We start from the raw sequence: 19,205 nt of genomic DNA, 5'->3' as shown, positions 1-19,205 counted from the left end.
CGGGAGGCCCTGACACCTGTTATTTCCATGACATAGCTTTCAGCTGGATTCATCTGGTCTGTCTATGATCCCTTATTGATGTCACCTGTTATATCCACCTAAATAAGTGTATATGAAGGGGAGGAGACAGGTTAAAGAAGGATTTTTAAGCCTTGAGACAATTGAGACATGGATTGTATATGTGTGCCATTCAGAGCGTGAATGGCAAGACAAAATGTTTAAGTGCCTTTGAATGGGGTATAGTAGTAGGTGCCAGGCAAACCGGTTTGAGTGTCAAGTACTGCAACGACTGCGGGGTTTTTCACGCTCAACAGTTTCCTGTGTGTATCAAGAATGTTCCACTACGCAAAAGACATCCAGTCAACTTGATACAACTGAAGCATTGGAGGAAACATGGGCCAGCAACCCAGTGGAAAGATTTCAAAACCTGTTCTGAGGGCAAAAAGGAGTGCAACTTAATATTAGGAAGGTGTTCCTAATGTTTTGTACACTCAGTGTACATGTGTGAAGTGGTAAAAATAAATGTAACTAGCTGCACTATACATTTTACAGATAAAAGGATAAGTAATATATTGCTTTTTTAAGATGTAAGGTTTTCTCCTCTGAGAAAACAGCTGTTTCAAAGGGGGTGTGGCTGATTTCAAAACTCTTCCGTGGTAGGACACACTTTAACATCCTTTGCCGGAGGAGGCAAACAAGGAGAAGAGGAAACTCCTCATTTCACCTATTAAAGAATTGAAACTCCTACATATGGTGACCACTTATTGGTTTCCAGGTCACGGAGGAGAGGAGGAGTTGAGGAGAGAACTGATTTTTTCCACTATTGATAAAAAGTCAAACACCTGTTACAAAATTGCAAAATTCCAGTAAGTTTTAAAGAATTCCACGTTTTCCCAGAAAACCCAGGTCTGAAGATTCCTGGAATCAGGATAGGAGAAGCAGGAAATTCTGAGTCCTTCAAATCAGGATTTCGGGGATTTTAGGTGCCCTACCTGTAAGATACAAGTAACTGCCAAAATAAACAACACACCAACATAAATTGTCTTAATAGGGTGTTGGACCACCATGAGCAAGAACTTCTTAAATGCACCTTGGCATATATTCTACAAGTGTCTGGAACTCTATTGGAGGGATGCAACACCATTCTTCCTCGAGAAATTCCATAATTTTGTTGATGGCGGTGGAAAACGCTGTTTCAGGCACCGCTCCGGAATCTCAAATAGGTTGAGATCTGGTGACTGACACAGCCATGACATATGGTTTACATCGTTTTCATGCTCTTCAAATCATTCAGAGACCACTCATGGCATGTGGATTGTCATCCTATGGGGGCATAGGCATGGTAGCCAAGCATTTTTATACATGACCCTAAGCATGATGGGATGTCAATTGCTTAATTAACTCAGGAACCACACTTGTGTGGAAGTACCTGCTTTCAATATACTTTGTGTCCCTCATTTGCTAAAGTATTTCCATTATTTTGTCAGTTACCTGTATATAGAATGGTTAACGGCAGATAGAGTATGTTGAATGATGCAATGGACAAAAAACGTATCAGTGGGGGATATACTATATTTAATTAATAGAAGTCACATCCACCTGGCATGACTATCCCTACAATGCAGCAGCATACAGTATTAACATACCTTGCTTTTCTGATTCTGTTCATCAATGGAGAACTCCACATAAGAGTTTGGATTGTTGGGTCTCCTTGTGATCTGTAGATTAAAAGAACATTAACATTGATATAAAAGAGGCTCAGCTATGAGTGTGTCAGAGTGAGTAAGTGCGTGCGTCAGTGTGTGTGTGTGTGTACAGTGAGCTCCAAAAGTATTTATTGGTATGGTTCTGTACTCTAGCACTTTGGAATCGAAATGATACAATGAGGTTAAAGTGCATTTGCTGTAAATTTTGGTTGTGTTTCAGATTATTTTGTGCCCAATAGAATTGTGTGGTAAATAATGAAATTGTATCAGTTTATTTGTAAATTATAATATATTTCTAAATCAGTGGAGGACAGCTCATAATAATGGCTGGAACAGAGCAAATGGAATGGCATCAAACACATGGAAACCATGTGTTTGACGTATTTGATACCATTCCACTGATTCCGCTCCAGCCATTACAACAGAACCGTCCTCCCCAATTAAGGTGCTATATCAACCTCCTGTGTTCTAAACACTTCTAAATTAATGGGGATGCTACCATGATTACAGATAATCCTGAATTAATTATGAATAAATTATGAGTGAGAAAGTTAGACATACAAATATCATACCCCCAAGACATGCTAACCTCTCACCATTATAATAACAGGGGCTGTTAGCATTTTTGGGGGGATATGAATCATTATTCACGATTCATTCAGGATTATCCGTAATCATGGTAGCATCCACATGAATGTAGAAGTGTTTAGAAACATATTCTATTCTTATTTACAATAAAAGTGACTCCAAAATAACACAATATATTATTTACCATTCTATTGGACACAAAATAATAACTTTTGACTACTTTTATAGTGTACAGTATAAGTGAATTTGTCCCAATACTTTTGGTCCCCTAAAATGGAGGGGACTATGTATAAAAAGTGCTGTAATTTTTAAATACCCTCAAATTAAACCTGACAGTCTGCACTTTAACCTCAGTCATTGTATCATTTCAAATCCAAAGTCCTGGCGTACAGAGCCAAAACACTGTCCCAATACTTTCAGACCTCACTGTATTTTTAAATAAACCTGCATAATATTCACTTCATTACTCAGAACCTATACTTGTCCAACTCCAAAATCAGAGATTTCAATGTCAGGAACACTCAGTGGAAAAAAAAGAGATTTCACAAAAGATTAGGTAAACAAGCTTCAGCCAGGTCTGACATGTCTTGTTCATGAGTGGCGGAGCGCTCTGGAATGTTCTAGTTTGCCTGCGGGCAGCTCCCATATAGGTTGCCTTGAGTCTGCATTCCACTCACATGAGAATAATATGAGCTAGGCTCACGTGAGCAAACAGAGGAATGCATCAGCTCATAAGAGAACAGGTGCTCTCTGTGTATATACACACACACACACTAGCTGCTAGCACAACACATGACCTAGAGAGGGGAGTCTATAGTGTTAGCAGACTTCAGAGAGGGAAATGTCAATACTTCTTTAACAAGGGGATCTACACTATACTGTATAAAAAGGACACTAATGCACAAACATAGATCAAATAATAGAAACTGTGCTACACCTGGCAGCTTGTTAATGTGTTCATGCTTTCGAGAGAGAGCAGCTCTAGACTAATCGTCACAACATACAGACAGTGGAGATTGTCCTCTGACTAACCAACCTTCAGAGAAAATTCTGCATTACCACAGGTCAAAGACAGAACTCGCTGCCTACGGTCCGGAAAGGGACCTTACTTATGCAAAAAGGCATTTCCCCGAAGTGACATCAGAAAAACTGAAGATTCTCACAGCAGTGTCACAGAGTGACCAGGAGGGGGAGCAGAGGAGGGGAAGCAGAATCAAAAAGATCAAGTCAGGGCAGACAAAGCAGGTATGGGAATGAATACAACAGGTCACACCCGTATGGACCTGCCTTCTCCAGAAAAACAGGAAACACTAGTGCTTTACCAAGTACTGTGCACAACGGAAACCGTTTACTCCAAAAAGAAAAGAGTTTGCTGGACAAATTCAGGTAGGTCCCTCCCTGTTTTGTTTCCGTTTGCTGCTGTTGGCTTCCATTTGGTTTCTAGTGAACACAACCCTGGAGTACCAGTAGCAGGAAATTCAACTCTGCCTAAGTCATATTCATGAGGCACCAAATGGAAAACAGACTGAAACAGGGAGGGACTACCTGTCCAATAAGAAACTAAACATTTTCATTTCCAATGCAAAATGATTCAACATGTTGTCCTTTATGTGCCCTACTAAATACGACCCATGCATGTAGTCAATCTTACCCTGGCATCTTTGGCGTGCTTCCCGTCCTTTTTAAAGTGGCTGAACTCACTGTGGTCTTTCTGTGGTAGGCAAATGAATGGATATTAATAGTATACAATAGATATTTCAGATAGAAAAACCAAATACTGGCATATGTCTGCAATAAAGTAGAATGAAGAGCATGACAAATAATGTAGTGCATGTATCAAAATAACACATTAAGGGCTCTATTTTCAGCTGGTGTTAAGCAGTTGTCAAATGCACTCTTTGCAATTTTGACCCGTTAAAGCCGGCACTCTTCCGTTTTCAAATCCTAGAGCCGGGATTGGTAATTTACTTCTTACATGAGCACACTTCTCCCATCTGTGCGGAGATGGGAGAAGTGGTCATATCTGAGGTGTGTCCTTTGGCTCGTGAGACCGCTTTGAAATACATCTTAAAATCACCAAAGCTTTATCAAGTTTGTGAGTATCCCCTTCTTATCTATGTCGGCTATTATACATTATTTGAGCCAGTTCGTTATTATTTTGGATGTGAGTAAAAACCCCTCCATGTAGGTTATATGCCCATCATGGAACGAGAGATGATATGATCTGGTGACACTGGTATGTAGAAACATTTAAGTTATTGTCCAGTAACAATTGCTTGTTTTCCCATTTCATTTGATAAAGAAAAAAAGCCCTTACAGGCTACCCCTACCCTACTATAATGAAAGATGGTTCAACAACAATTCATCTGGTGTCTTTCTTATCCTAGCTATGCATTAGCCAAGTAGGCTATCCATAAAAGGCTTCTAAAATGGTCTACTCGTGAGGCTTTTGCAATCATGCTTTTGCATTATTCACATAGGTCTACCTGCAGTGCATAGGCTACTCCATTCGGTTTCTATCCATCCTGATTTCCAAAGAGTGCCTCTTGTATTCAAATGATTCAGTCCTATAACACCATATCAACGCTAGGCCTAGGCTCCATCCTGCTTATTGAGAACATGCCTCACACATACAAATTACGGGAGCCTAGTATTTTTTTATTTGAGGAGAAGTGTGATGCGTAAAGGCCTATAGTCGTTGAAGCCAATTACAACAATGTTGACTGTCAACACGCCAAACATATTGAGCAAACATTGTTTTTGTTATGTTGCTATTACGTGTTACTGTAGCCTATGCCATTTAATAAACTCATAATTTCTGCAGTGAAAATAGCAACAATATTTCTGACATACCCCCAGACACATAGCCCTATCGCCAGCGCTAATATTTACCATTGCGTTAGGTTTGATAAAATAAAGCTCTAAAATTTTCAATGCAGAAGGCCACGTTTTATGAACGATAACTTGAGCACAATTGACCTTTCGCTAAGCCCCACCCCTCTTGGTACTGTTGCAACCTCGGACAACATCTGCAAAATCTGACCGACCACCTTGATTTGGTCTTATGTGGCAAAATTTGAAATTGTGTATGGTTTTTTGTTGTTGATAAAGGTAAAGACACAGAGCTACAAAATGGTATATCATACACTGCAGTTGATGAACAATGGGAAAGTAATTCTGCTTTGAAAGTTGAGAAACTCCACTTTCTATAAAATGGCCCTTGAATGATTTGGTACACCTACTGGAAAGCTCTTCTTTGTTTACACCACGTCTTAGTCCCACCCATCTCTTTAAGGATTCACATGTGAGGCCATGTGCTAAACAGAGTAATGTAGAGTAGTGAACAACCAAAGATTTCAAAACTAAAAATAGTGAAATAAGTAACCTACAATAAGGAAAACGCCAGGTAAAAATACAATTTATCTAGTTCTTGGCCTATATCCTAATCTGACTTCGGTGCAGGTCATGTTGTTCTTCACATTACAGTCTCTGGTAAACACACACTATATCAAATACAATCAAAATGTATATGTCACATGCACATGAAACAGCTGTAAACGGTACAGTGGAATGGTAACTTGCATATTTGCATAGTAGCAATATCACAAATAGAAAGGGTCCAGATAAATGTTTTTATAATTATTAGATGACGCTTCCCGAGACACTTGTCTAAATTGATGGGTCATGTGAAAGAAATGATATAACCCCCAGCCACATCTAACTAAGTAGATGGGTCACTATTGTCTAGACATGTACACATGTTCATGAAATACAATAGATGGCTGTAAAATCACCCCCAAACAGTACAAACTGATTGTCATAGCTAGCCACCATGCATGAAATGCTGTAGTATGAATCTGCAGGTAGCTAAAGCTAACCAACTAGGTTCAACGTTTGCTAGCTAGCTAACATTAAGGAATGCAAATGGGTTTCTGAGATAGAAATAATACTACTACACAGATCAAACACGTAACGTTAGCTAGCGAGCCAGCAAGCTAATGTTTTCTAGCTAGCTAACAGTACGCTTTAACTTGAAATGACTTTCCAACAAAATTATAAATGTATAATTTCTGAAAATGTAGCTAGAATCTTACATGGATGAACGTGTCACGGCAGACTGAAACCACTAACTAAGTAAGACGTCTTGTGTAGTTGTATAAAAAAATACAAATAAAAAGAGTGACACATACGCCTAGCTTCCTGAAAATGGCCACATTTTCCAGGGAAGCCTAATTACCCATTCAATCACTGGCGAAATCCCCTCACAATGATTTAAAACTGTGTTTCTAATATACAATGAGATCAAAACTGACACCCAATAGTTTCCTGATTAGCAGGGGGTATGTTGTGGTTGACTGTCATTACAATTGCTTCACAGGAACCTGTTTTGTTTGTAGTGTAGCTAGCCACTGAACGGCTCTGAATTCACTGTCAGCATGCAGTCAAAGCTATAACAACTTTTAGAGATAACTAGTGCGCTCAAATCGTATCCTAATGCCGACAGCAGATGGAAGCTGTATTCATAACATTGCTAACTCCGGTAGCTAACATTCATTTTGAGAAAGTGAGAGCTAGTTAACCAGCTGAGCTAGCAAACAATGTAACAAAGGTCTAATTTCAGATTAGAAAAATACTCCATCAACAAGCTCTGTATTTCAGGAATCACAGTAGCAAATACACCCTGTGCACTGTTCAATTATTTAGCCATTTAAGCATGTATTTTTTGAAGAAGATTCTAAGTATTTGCCATAGCCTTCATTGGCTTTCATGTGATTTAAATGTGAGCTTGTCCGAGGTGTCAGACTCGAAGACAGTTGTTATCCATTGGAGCGCTGTGAATGGTTGCCCAAAATTCTGAGGCAGAACTTTGCGAAGGGTCAATTGTGATGAGTTACGAATGATGGTACTGGTGATGATCATCTTCAATAGGGGGATTAAATTGTAACATTTATATTTGATTGTCATCGGCCTATCACATGATGTTTATGCAAAATTGCAAAACTCTTTGTTATAAGCATGTGCTAAGGCATCCTGGGGCATTCAGATTGAGTGGAGAGTGTCTTGTTGGTGCTCAGAGAATGTGTACTAATGTTTTCATAAGCAAATAAACTTGGTTATCGCATCTTATATTCACGTCGCAGACTGTTTGTGCTAGTTAACGTGTGAGTCTCCGTGGCTGTACAGGCTTGACAGATGTACTTACTGGTAGATTTGAGGCATTGTCTAGGTACACAGCAAGCATAGCACAAGCACAGCCATCAGATGTCTGTAACGGAAAAATTAAAAGAAATACACAATATTCGTCAAAGGTTGTATACGGTTAATAAGCACATTTGTTGTTTTCCTTTAGCGACCCGGGCTGTGCAGTATGAAAAGACATATCAGAGCTTCCACAACACGGTTTGGGTGAGTCGGCTCAACCGCTTAAGAATGTTTATAAAACTGCTTAAGAGTGGTTATAAACTGCTTAAGAGGGCTTACCTCCGCTAGGAGTCCCGGGTCAGTTTGTAGAGAGAGCCACTGCAGTTTGAGGTGAACCTTTCCACTCGTCACATCAACCAGCGTGAACCACTATGACAACGAAATGGGAATAGTTTATTCATCTGAACCGAGATGTTATCACCCTCAGAACAAGGCTAGTCAACTCCAGGCATGGAGGGCCAAAAGTTCTGATAGTTGTTTTTTTTCTACATGATAGTTGATGTTTTGATTTATATCACCGATTGGCCAGAGAGTCTTCTCATTCCATTCTTTAGATACCAAAAGGTAGAAAACACACTGAAACCGGGAGACTACCTTAGCTAATAATAATTTCTATTTGTATCCACATTTTAAAAATGTGTTCCGTTATGTGCAGGGCCATAACCAGGGTTTGAGTTAGTGAGGTCCTTCCTGGACATTTTTTGAAAGTTGAATTTCATTTACTGCATTTCTACACAATTAAAAACTTTAACATTATATTTGGAGAACAGCAAAAATGACCCCAGCCATTATCACCTTGGCTGCTGTAGAAGAAGAAAACCAGAAGTATTTTGGCCGTACAAGACCTGAGTTGCCTATCCCGCAACTAAAACATTCAATGTGACCTTCTCACCTTATCCATCTCTTTTTCCTTCTTCACCTCTCCAAAGTCCAGGCGAAACCTACGATGGATACATTTATTTATTTATTTAACCTTTATTTAACCAGGAAGGGCTCATTGAGATTTAAAATCTCTTTTTCAAGAGCTTCCTGGCCAAGATAGGCAGCATCAAATCATTACAAAAATGACAGACAGACAACATGAAAAACTACAAGTAATCTAGTAAAAACCATTGAATTCACAAGAGTATAACAAAATCAAAAACAGCAAATTAAAAACATTGACAGGTCAGGGAATCAGCCTCAAAATCCTTCATCAGTAATTTAAAAACACCAAATCGGGACAAGTTCTTCCAGTTTAAAAGTATTTTGTAAGGTGTTCCAAGACGATGGCGCAGAGTACATAAAAGCCCTTTTACCAAATCCAGTTCGGACATTTCGAACAGTTAGCGCGATAAAGTCCAGCGAACGAAGAGAGTACCCACCACATTTCTGAACAATAAAAATGCCCAAATAAAAAGGTAGTAAACCCAAAATGACTTTGTAAATAAAAGTATACCAGTGACTGAGCCTACGAGTGACTAGAGAAGGCCAGCCAACCCTGGTATACAAAGTGCAGTGGTGAGTAAGGGTTTTGCAGTTTAAAATAAATGTCAAAGTGCCATGGTAAAGAGTGTCAATTGATCTCAAACACTGAGCGGAAGCATTCATATATAAAATATCCCCATAGTCTAGTAAAGGCATAAATGTAGCTGATACTAGCCTCCTTCTGGCTTCAAAAGAAAAACGGCCTTATTCCTAAAATAAAATCCCAACTTCAGCTTCAATTTTTTTGTAAGTTGTTGAATATGCAATTTAAAAGAGAGTCCGTCATCATTTAGAATTTCAAGATATTTATATGAGGTTACAACCTCAATCTCCTTGCCCTGACAGGTAGTAATAGGTGAAAGGTTCAGAGGTCTATTTCTTGCATTAGAAAACACCATTAGTTTAGTCGGTATTGAGGATAAGCTTCAATTGACACAAGGTATGTTGAACAGTATAAAAAGCAGTTTGCAAGTTCTGGAAAGCTTTTGTAAGAGACGAGGCACAACAGTAAATAACAGTATCATCCGCATAAAAATGAAGTTGTGCATTTCGGACATTTTAGTCTAAATCATTTCTAGAAATAGTGAATAAGAGAGGACCAAGTACAGAGCCTTGGGGCACACCATTAAGGACAGAATATTTAACAGACATAAGCCCATCAAATTGAGTGCACTGAGTACTATCAGACAGATAGTTAGCAAACCATGCAACTGCATGCTCCGAACGACCTACACTCAACAATCTCTGCCTTAGTATAGCATGATCAACTGTATCAAAAGCCTTAGAGAGATCAATAAAAAGTGAGACACAGTGCTGTTTTTTGTCAAGGGCTTCAGTGATATCATTTAAAACCTTCATGGCTGCTGTAAATTGTGCTATGCTTCTTCCTGAAGCCCAATTGGTACATTGATAAAATAGAGTTAGTAAATAAAAACTCTTTTACCTGTTCACTTACAAGGGTTTCAAGTATTTTCACCAGGGGTGACAGCTTTGAGATTGATAAATAAGCCCTCAATTGGTCAAAGTATCTAACCAGGGCCATGTTCAATAGGCTGTCGTCACACAAATGTTGTGGAAAATATTCCAGATAGATAAGGTCATGAATAGAGCCGGCATGATTCCTTACTCTATGTCAGAGGCATATGTTCTACATGACATATTTCTATATGAACATTCCACAACCTACTTGTGCACTACTGAATGTTTGACATGGGTCAGCAGTCAGTGACAAGTGGGCGTAAGAAATCAGAATGGGGAGGTTGTGTCTATTCTCGTGCACATAGTAAGTGGTTTCCTCACTTTCCCAGGGGGTCATCCTTGTCAGTGTCCTCATCAAACACATCCACCTCTAACTCCTGCCCAGGGGCCTCATGTACCACAAACTGCAGTTGACAAAAAAAGGGGATAAAAAAGAAATCATATATTCAAACATATTTTATATGGTAATAAATAAAAACAAAGTGTGTACAGACAAAGGGGAGAGAGAATGGGTTGACTGCACGATTGTGAGTGTGTGTGTGACTACATTTACAGCAGCAGGATTTTCAGGAGTCCCTACCTCATAAACCTCGTTCCAGTGTGGGTGCAGGTTCTCCTGGATGGTCTTGCTTTTGAAGTGGATATTGCCGACCCTAAGCACCGCGTAGGGGTCAGACTTACCCTTCACCATTCCCATCATATAAGTGTCCTTCGCTATCAGATCCTGGGCCTCCAGCAAGTGTACCCTCACAACTCCCTAAAACATCATAAAATACTATAGTTACACAAAAAGTACAAAACACAACAAGATCTTACTGCACACACCCACTAAAATACAAATTTAACAGAACTAGCATATATTTAAACCCCCAAAATATGAACACAACGTAGCCAGCAACACAGGAACCAGATTTGATTAACAGATTTTTAGAGATATAGAAATAACTGAAGATCCCATTAAACCAATGTTTGGTGTCAAATCTTGTTCTGACATTTCATAGAAAATTACAATTTTATGGAACCACTTCCAATCATTGGAACTGTACCATAGATGTGCCATACACTCAAACACAGTGGAGTATCAGTTTACTGTACTCACACGAGGCAGGGGGAACCTCATCTGGTCCACTTTGACCTGGTCTATGAGGGGGATACACATGCGGTTGGGCAGGACCATAAGGGAAGCGATGATGTCCATGATGGCTGGCTCAGACAGGTGACTGGAGGTAAAGGGTTAGGGCAGAAGTCACTTCAATTTGAAATAGTGATTTTGAAACTGATACATTCTGACCTAAAAATTCTGAATTCGTAGAACTCTTTTTCAAGGAAAAACTGCTAAATATATGTTGTACTTCTATCTAAAAAAAAATTAAAAAAAACATTACCTTAGACCTGGAGTGTCTAGGAGGTTGGTCAACCCTGTCCAGTTGATTTGTAGGGTCTGAAAATTAAACCATTTCGAATTTGATATCTTTAAATGAAACATTTCATCACTCTTTTTTTTTTTAAATTTTTTATCCCATTTTCTCCCCAATTTTCGTGGTATCCAATCGCTAGTAATTACTACCTTGTCTCATCGCTACAACTCCCGTACGGGCTCGGGAGAGACGAAGGTCGAAAGCCATGCGTCCCCCGAAGCACAACCCAACCAGCCGTACTGCTTCTTAACACAGCGCGCCTCCAACCCGGAAGCCAGCCGCACCAATGTGTCGGAGGAAACACCGTGTACCTGGCCCCCTTGGTTGGCGCGCACTGCGCCCGGCCCGCCACAGGAGTCGCTGGAGCGCGATGAGACAAGGATATCCCTACCGGCCAAACCCTCCCTACCCTGGACGACGCTATGCCAATTGTGCGTCGCCCCACGGACCTCCCGGTCGCGGCCGGCTGCGACAGAGCCTGGGCGCGAACCCAGAGACTCTGGTGGCGCAGTTAGCACTGCGATGCAGTGCCCTAGACCACTGCGCCACCCGGGTGGCCCATTTCATCACTCTTAGCATCCTACCACAAGGATGCCGATGTCCTGACGGGGCACAACAGGTCCCATACTCATTAGTGACATGGTAGGGTTTAAAAAGTTATAGCCTATACTACTAGCCTTGGACCTCCTGAAAACCAAAATATATAACATTTAGTTATATAACTATAATAAATAGAGGGTGAATGAAGGTAGCTAAAAAAACTTTTTTATCTCTGGGTGTCATAGGTATAAATAACAAACAGAGCCATCTTTCAGAACCCACCGGCCGACGAATGAAGAACATAGTGACTCCTCCCACCAACGGGGCATTTCCAATCAGAGGTTCCAGAATGACACGCAACATGCCTTGAAGCTGAAAAATAAAACATACTGACATGATTAGAAAAATGGCTGATATAGATCAATTTAAAGATCAAAACCAGTTTTAAAACAGTTCCTCAAGAGGGGCAATTTCTCTGCAAACCATAAAAGCTAATTACACACAAAATGCAAATTGAACACATGGCTTGATGTGAGAGGAGTAAATGTGACACAACCGGTTTGCCATGGTAACAATGTTCAATTTTGAACCACAGTCATCCTAGGCTAGCATAGGGTGGTTGTATGTGCCAGTAGGACATGGAGCCAAGCTAGATGCCACACAAGAACATCTGATGCCTACCCGAATACTTTTGACCCCAGCAGTGATGGGCGGCTTCACCTCTGTGTCGATGTCCACATCCCCATCGTAACTGTGAAGCAAAAAGCACTGTCAACAGCACAAACACATCTGGGACCAGGCTAAATCCAAAGCCCTAATAGTTTACAGGGAGTCATAGAACGGACCTTTACAGTACCTTGTTATGGATTTTCTGGGATAAACGAAACGACTACTTCTGCTGTACAACTAACTACAGTACTACTAGCCAATGTAGGCCTATTGTGTCTTTGTGCTGTACTGTGTGTTATTGATTCGATTTTGACTACTACTACTACTACTACTATTACCTTATGTGCAGGTCCATAACCACCTGCCTCTTGTCCACTTCATGGGTGTACACTTTAAGTCCAGTGATTCGGAGGGGCTGAAATTAGGAGAATATAGATATATTTTATCACCAGGTGCCTCATTTATCTGGCTGTGTCCGAATACGCGTCCAAATATACGCTGGCTGTGTCCGAATAATCATACTTGTGTTCTAAATAGTAGCAAAAATATAATGTTTTATAGTATGGGAATTTGAAGAATTGCTTTGCATGCAAATATAGTTTTTTTGGGGAAATGGAGGTGTTTGTTGACATGCACAGAATACATAACAATGGTAATAAAAAAAATATGGTGAAAATATGCATTTGCTGTTAGCAAGGAGATTGCATAACTGGGCGTGTAGGCCTAATATGTTTATTTCATTGTGTAAATCATATTCTAATTATCTCCTGATTGGTTTATTCCCGCTACTATACAACAAATCTTACCATTCATTAGGGATGTGCATCGTTCCCTTTCAAGATGATTCGATACGATACAGGAACGATATGTTTTCGTTTGAAACAATTCGGTTTCATTCGGTTTGATTAACTTCTTGAGAATACAGGGGGTGCTGTTTTTGCATTAGCATAATTTCCTCTACAGATTAAACTGCCTCTTATTCAATTATTGCTGTTACTATATGCATATAATTAATACCATTGGATAGAAAACAAGCTATGGTTTCTAAAACCGTTTCAATTTTGTCTCTGAGTGAAACATAAGTCATTTGACAGCACTTTCCCTGAGCAAGAAGAAGATTGCAAGATGTGTATGCTCGCTTCAACGCTCTGCCTATATATGGTCACGCCACCTATGACCCGAAACACACTTCATTCGTCTTCCTCTGGGTGTCAAGAAGACGTCAGAGGAGAAATTTTTTGTTTATCTTGTACTGACGTGAAATAAGACCTATTTCTTTAGCGTGACCGACAACTTCCGGTTCTCTGAAACGCGCGTTTTAGAGGTGCAATTGTCTTTTGTTATGCTGCCGTTACGGATGAAAACTATCTCCGTCTCGAAGTTTGTTTGATACATGTGACCATATCATCTTAATGTATGTTTTTTCAATATAGTTTAATCAGATTATTTGAATTTTTTCGGGAGTTTTGCCGTGTTCCGTTCTGTGAGTTTTTTAACTTTGGACAGAACCGTGCTAGTCGACCAGTACCTATGCTAAATGAAGAGGGAAAGTTGCCATTGTGAATGGATTGAACGACTCATCAGGACTAAGGACACCTTTATCAACATTCTGATGAAAGATCAGCAATAGTAAGACCCAATTTACGATGTTATTTCATATATCTGTCGTGCATGTGAACTGGTCGGGCGCGCCCAGCTGGTTCTGGCTGGCGTGGCTATGCTAATTTAGCGCTACATTTTGTTTTCGCTATAAAACATTTAATAAATCTGAAATATTGTTTGGATTCACCAGATGTTGGGCTTTCAATATCTGTACGCTGTGTATTTTTTCTGAAATGTTTTAAGACAAGTAATTAGTTATATGACGTTGGTCTCTGTAATTGTTCTGGCTGCATCAGCACTATATCAGATCGCAGCTGCAATGTAGAACTGTGATTTATACCTGAAAAATGCACATTTAAAAAAGAAAAACTATGCTATACCATAAATATGTTATCAGACTGTCATCTTATGAATTTGTTTCTTGGTTAGTGGCTATATATATTTTCATTTAGTCAAATTAGTGATAGCTACTGACGCAGGAAAAAACTGTTGGAGTAAAAAAATGGTGTCTTTTGCTAACGTGTTTAGCTAATAGATTTACATATTGTGTCTTCCCTGTAAAACATTTTAAAAATCTGAAATGGTGGCTTTATTCACAAGATCTGTGTCTTTCATTGGGTGTCTTGGACTTGTGATTTAATGATATTTAGATGCTACTATTTAATTGTGACGCTATGCTAGCGATGCTAATCAGTGTGGGGGGGGGGTGGGGGGTGCTCCCGAATCCGGGTTAGGTACTCGGTAGAGGTTAAAGAACGAATCGATGCACTAACATGTTGCATAAACACATTCATTTTCCATTCTAAATTAAAATCTGCTGCTGATGGAGGGTCATGAGCTGGGCTTTTCTGAGCTGGATCTGTCTGAGCAGACTTCTCTCTCTGGGTGTGTGTGTTTGAGAATGATGTATGTCTATGGGGTTTGAGAATGATGTATGTCTATGGGGTATGTTTGTTTTTGTGTTTGTGTGCGCGTGTGTGTGTGTGTGTGTAAATGATGTATGTCTATGGTGTATACTATGTAGGCACCTGATTTGAGCCATAAGGGAGACTAGGCATCTACCACCACACTTCCACTATCAGATTAGGGTAGGCCCCGCACTTAGGTTCTAAAAAATCCCTATCGCCCAGTAATTAACTTGTCAATTTTGCAGATTAAGTGTTTGAGCTTGTAATGCATTACTATTTATCGCTTACAAATTAGCCATGACAATACCAATGAATATATAGCACAATTTTGGATTTTACCCCAATCGAATGGTTTTGAAGTTTAGCAGAGACGAAGAGGCGAAACGAGAGGGATAACTGGCCACAAAATCCGTCTTCTCCAGCAGGTAGTATTTTGTACTCACCAAGCAAGGAGTTTTTATATGGAGGTCAATGAGAAAGTTTCAAATTTGGTTAACAAAATGTTTTTACAGCTTATTTGTTAAATGTGGCTTTGATCAGAAAAATGTTGAGAATTTAAATCCTATTATCTCCACGTACGCCAACATTTCGTGAGGAATTAAGCACGGTTGATAAATGAGGCCCCAGGTACTAGAATTTATACAAACCTAGAACCACGAGGTGAAACCTGATATGCTAACACAACAAAAGCTCTCTCACTGTATGACCAAAGTGGACTTTTGTGAAGGTGAATGTTTTGAGGTATGGGCTGGACAATCTGATGGATGGCTGGATCTTCTCTTTGAGGAGCTTCTCCATGAACATGCCAAAGAACGGCCACGCCTGCAGCAAAATCTAAAGACAAACACACAGACATATGACCAAAGAACGACAAGAGAACTAGTTGCAATCAGCATGACCAAATCATTGTGTGGATAAACAAAATGTAGAGCATAACTTTGAGAGGTTGTGTATGTGATATGTCATTGAAAACAATGTTGTTTTGAAATCTTTGTGGGCAACATGTCGATGTTTAAAACAGTTCATGACCAGACCCTCCCCAAGACTACACGAAACAGATCTGTTTGTGCCGTCGGGCCAACTCCATTGCTGAGGTGACAACAGCACAACAGACAAAGAGTGACCAGCATGAATGGAAAAAACATTATTTTACCTTGTTGAGCCAGTCAACCTTCTCAAGTTCGGGAAAGTGTACCTTTGGGAAGAGAAGAGACAAATTTTCTGTGAGTTGGCAGGAGTCCAGATAATGAAGATGACCCATCGTCATTTAATAAAGACTTACTTTTGAACTTTGGATAGGTCTACATTGTATGCAGGGAGATGGACATATTAGACAAAGAAACCAATCAGAAGCACATTTTATTTGACATATAGTGCCTTCAGAAAGTATTAATACCCCTTGACTTATTCTACATTTTGTTGTGCTAAAGCCTGAATTCAAAAATTATTAATTATATTTTGTCTTACCCATCTAAACACAATACCCCATAATAACAGTGAAAACATGTTTTTAGAAATGTTTGCACACGGTGGATTGAACAATATTTCCATATTATTTTCTAAATTCTTCAAGCTCAGTTAAAATTGGTTGTTGATCATTGCTAGACAACCATTCAAGCAGATTTAAGTCAAAACTATAACTCAGCCACATTCGCTGTCTTCTTGGTAAGCAACTCCAGTGTAGATTTGACCTTGTGTTTTAGGTTCTTGTCCTGCTGAAAGGTAAATTCATCTCCCAGTGTCTGGTGGAAAATTCATCTCCCAGTGTCTGGTGGAAAATTCATCTCCCAGTGTCTGGTGGAAAATTCATCTCCCAGTGTCTGGTGGAAAATTCATCTCCCAGTGTCTGGTGGAAAATTCATCTCCCAGTGTCTGGTGGAAAATTCATCTCCCAGTGTCTGGTGGAAAATTCATCTCCCAGTGTCTGGTGGAAAATTCATCTCCCAGTGTCTGGTGGAAAATTCATCTCCCAGTGTCTGGTGGAAAATTCATCTCCCAGTGTCTGGTGGAAAATTCATCTCCCAGTGTCTGGTGGAAAATTCATCTCCCAGTGTCTGGTGGAAAATTCATCTCCCAGTGTCTGGTGGAAAATTCGGTGGAAAATTCACCTCCCAGTGTCTGGTGGAAAATTCACCTCCCAGTGTCTGGTGGAAAATTCACCTCCCAGTGTCTGGTGGAAAATTCACCTCCCAGTGTCTGGTGGAAAATTCATCTCCCAGTGTCTGGTGGAAAATTCATCTCCCAGTGTCTGGTGGAAAATTCATCTCCCAGTGTCTGGTGGAAAATTCATCTCCCAGTGTCTGGTGGAAAATTCATCTCCCAGTGTCTGGTGGAAAATTCATCTCCCAGTGTCTGGTGGAAAATTCATCTCCCAGTGTCTGGTGGAAAATTCATCTCCCAGTGTCTGGTGGAAAATTCATCTCCCAGTGTCTGGTGGAAAGCAGGCTGAACCAGGTTTTCCTCTAGAATTTTGCTTGTGCTTAGCTCCATTCCATTTATTTTTTTATCCTGAAAAACTCCCCAGACCTTAACGATTACAGGCATACCCCAAAACATTATGCAGCCACCACTATGCTTGAAAACATGGAGAGTGGTACTCAGGTGTTGTATTGGATTTGCCCCAAACATAACACTTTGCATTCAGGACAAAAAGTTAATTGATTTGCACTTATTTTTTTCATTATTACTTTAGTGCCTTGTTGCAAACATGATGCATGTATTGGGGGAAAAAAAATCTGTATAGGCTCCTTCTTTTCACCCTTTCAATTAGGTTATTTTGCTCCATCCTCAGTCTTCTCCTCTCATTGCCATTCAACTCTGTAACTGATTTAGTCACCATTGGCCTCTTGGTCAAATTCCTGAGCAGTTTCCTTCCTCTCCGGCAACTGAGTTAGGAAGGGAGCCTGTATCTTTGTAGTGACTGGGTGTATCAATACATCATCCAAAGTGTAATAACGTCACCGTGCTCAAAGGGATATTCAATCTCTGCTTTATTTTACCCATCTACTAATAGGTGCCCTTGCGAGGCATTGGAAAACCTCATTGGTCTTTGAGGTTGAATCTGTGATCAACTGGGGGACCTTACAGATAATTGTATGTTTGGGGTACAGAGATGAGTTAGAAATAATTTTAAAAATCATGTTAAACACTATTATTACACACAGAGTGAGTCCATGCAACCTATTATGTGATTTGTTAAGCAATATTTTACTCCTGAACATATTTAGACTTGCCGTAATAAAGGTGTTGAATACTTATTGACTCAAAACATTTCAGCTTTTCATTTTTAATTCATTTGTAAACATTCTAAAATACATAATTTCACTTTGACATTATGGGGTATTGTTTGTAGGACAACAGAAGAAAAAAAAAATATTTGTCAATTTTTATTTCAGGCTATAACATAACAAAATGTGGAAAAAGTCAAGGGGTGTGAATACTTTCTGAAGGCACTGTAAACTTCCCTTTTTAATATATTTTTTTACTTTCCATTGCCTTTTTTTGTGTCAGAGTAGCCTGGTACCAGATCTGTTTGTGCCGTATTGCCAACTCTTATGGCCATTGTAATGCCAAACAATGAATATGAGTTGGCAAGACCGCAAAAACAGATCTGGGACCAGGCTACTGTCAGAGTGGTTGAATATAGAACTGCGACGTCTTAATCTACCACAGTTTTGATATTGAAAGGAAAAATACTGGTTAGGCTGGACCTGATGACTAATCAAGGGTTTGTAATTCCAAACCTTGTGGGAGAGCAGGAGATGAAGGTCACACCCCCCCAAAAACAAAACCGGAACATTGTGAAATACAAAATGTCCACTATATTGTTTTAACAATGACAACTACTGCTTCAACTTTTTCTCAACATGTTCACAAAATACTATTCTAAATGTACAACAGCCTCAGCAGTGGCACTTCATTATCTTTGTCAATGTTTCCTATTAGGCATGGGTGTGGTAAGGCATGGATGAGTGAAACCTCCTGCAACATAATCACACAACTATGACGTCAACACTTCAAATCACCAGAAATATTCCCATGATGTCTCTAAAATATTAATATGTCCACAGGAATGGATTAAGAACACTGCTCTATAGCCTACAGTTATTTGGGGACACAGTAGTCAA

At 39.7% G+C, this 19,205-nt stretch overlaps 1 protein-coding gene across 1 annotated transcript in view; it reads right to left on the bottom strand.

Annotated features, from left to right (window-relative positions):
- Nucleotides 1-19,205, bottom strand: part of esyt3 (extended synaptotagmin-like protein 3) — a 35,064-nt gene that overhangs the window by 14,553 nt on the left and 1,306 nt on the right. The window contains exons 2-15 of the mRNA XM_055870902.1: nt 16,232-16,273; nt 15,778-15,912; nt 12,907-12,983; nt 12,581-12,650; nt 12,182-12,271; nt 11,327-11,382; nt 11,041-11,161; nt 10,522-10,698; nt 10,263-10,345; nt 8,389-8,437; nt 7,776-7,865; nt 7,498-7,560; nt 3,946-4,005; nt 1,647-1,718 (exon numbers count right to left, since the gene is read on the bottom strand). Of these exons, the coding sequence (XP_055726877.1) occupies nt 1,647-1,718; nt 3,946-4,005; nt 7,498-7,560; nt 7,776-7,865; nt 8,389-8,437; nt 10,263-10,345; nt 10,522-10,698; nt 11,041-11,161; nt 11,327-11,382; nt 12,182-12,271; nt 12,581-12,650; nt 12,907-12,983; nt 15,778-15,912; nt 16,232-16,273 (1,185 nt within the window). The remainder of the gene's footprint in view (nt 1-1,646; nt 1,719-3,945; nt 4,006-7,497; nt 7,561-7,775; nt 7,866-8,388; nt 8,438-10,262; nt 10,346-10,521; nt 10,699-11,040; nt 11,162-11,326; nt 11,383-12,181; nt 12,272-12,580; nt 12,651-12,906; nt 12,984-15,777; nt 15,913-16,231; nt 16,274-19,205) is intronic.

Source organism: Salvelinus fontinalis, chromosome 19 (genome assembly GCF_029448725.1).
Source record: "Salvelinus fontinalis isolate EN_2023a chromosome 19, ASM2944872v1, whole genome shotgun sequence".
NCBI lineage: Eukaryota > Metazoa > Chordata > Actinopteri > Salmoniformes > Salmonidae > Salvelinus > Salvelinus fontinalis.
This window is presented reverse-complemented; position numbering and strand designations above follow the sequence as displayed.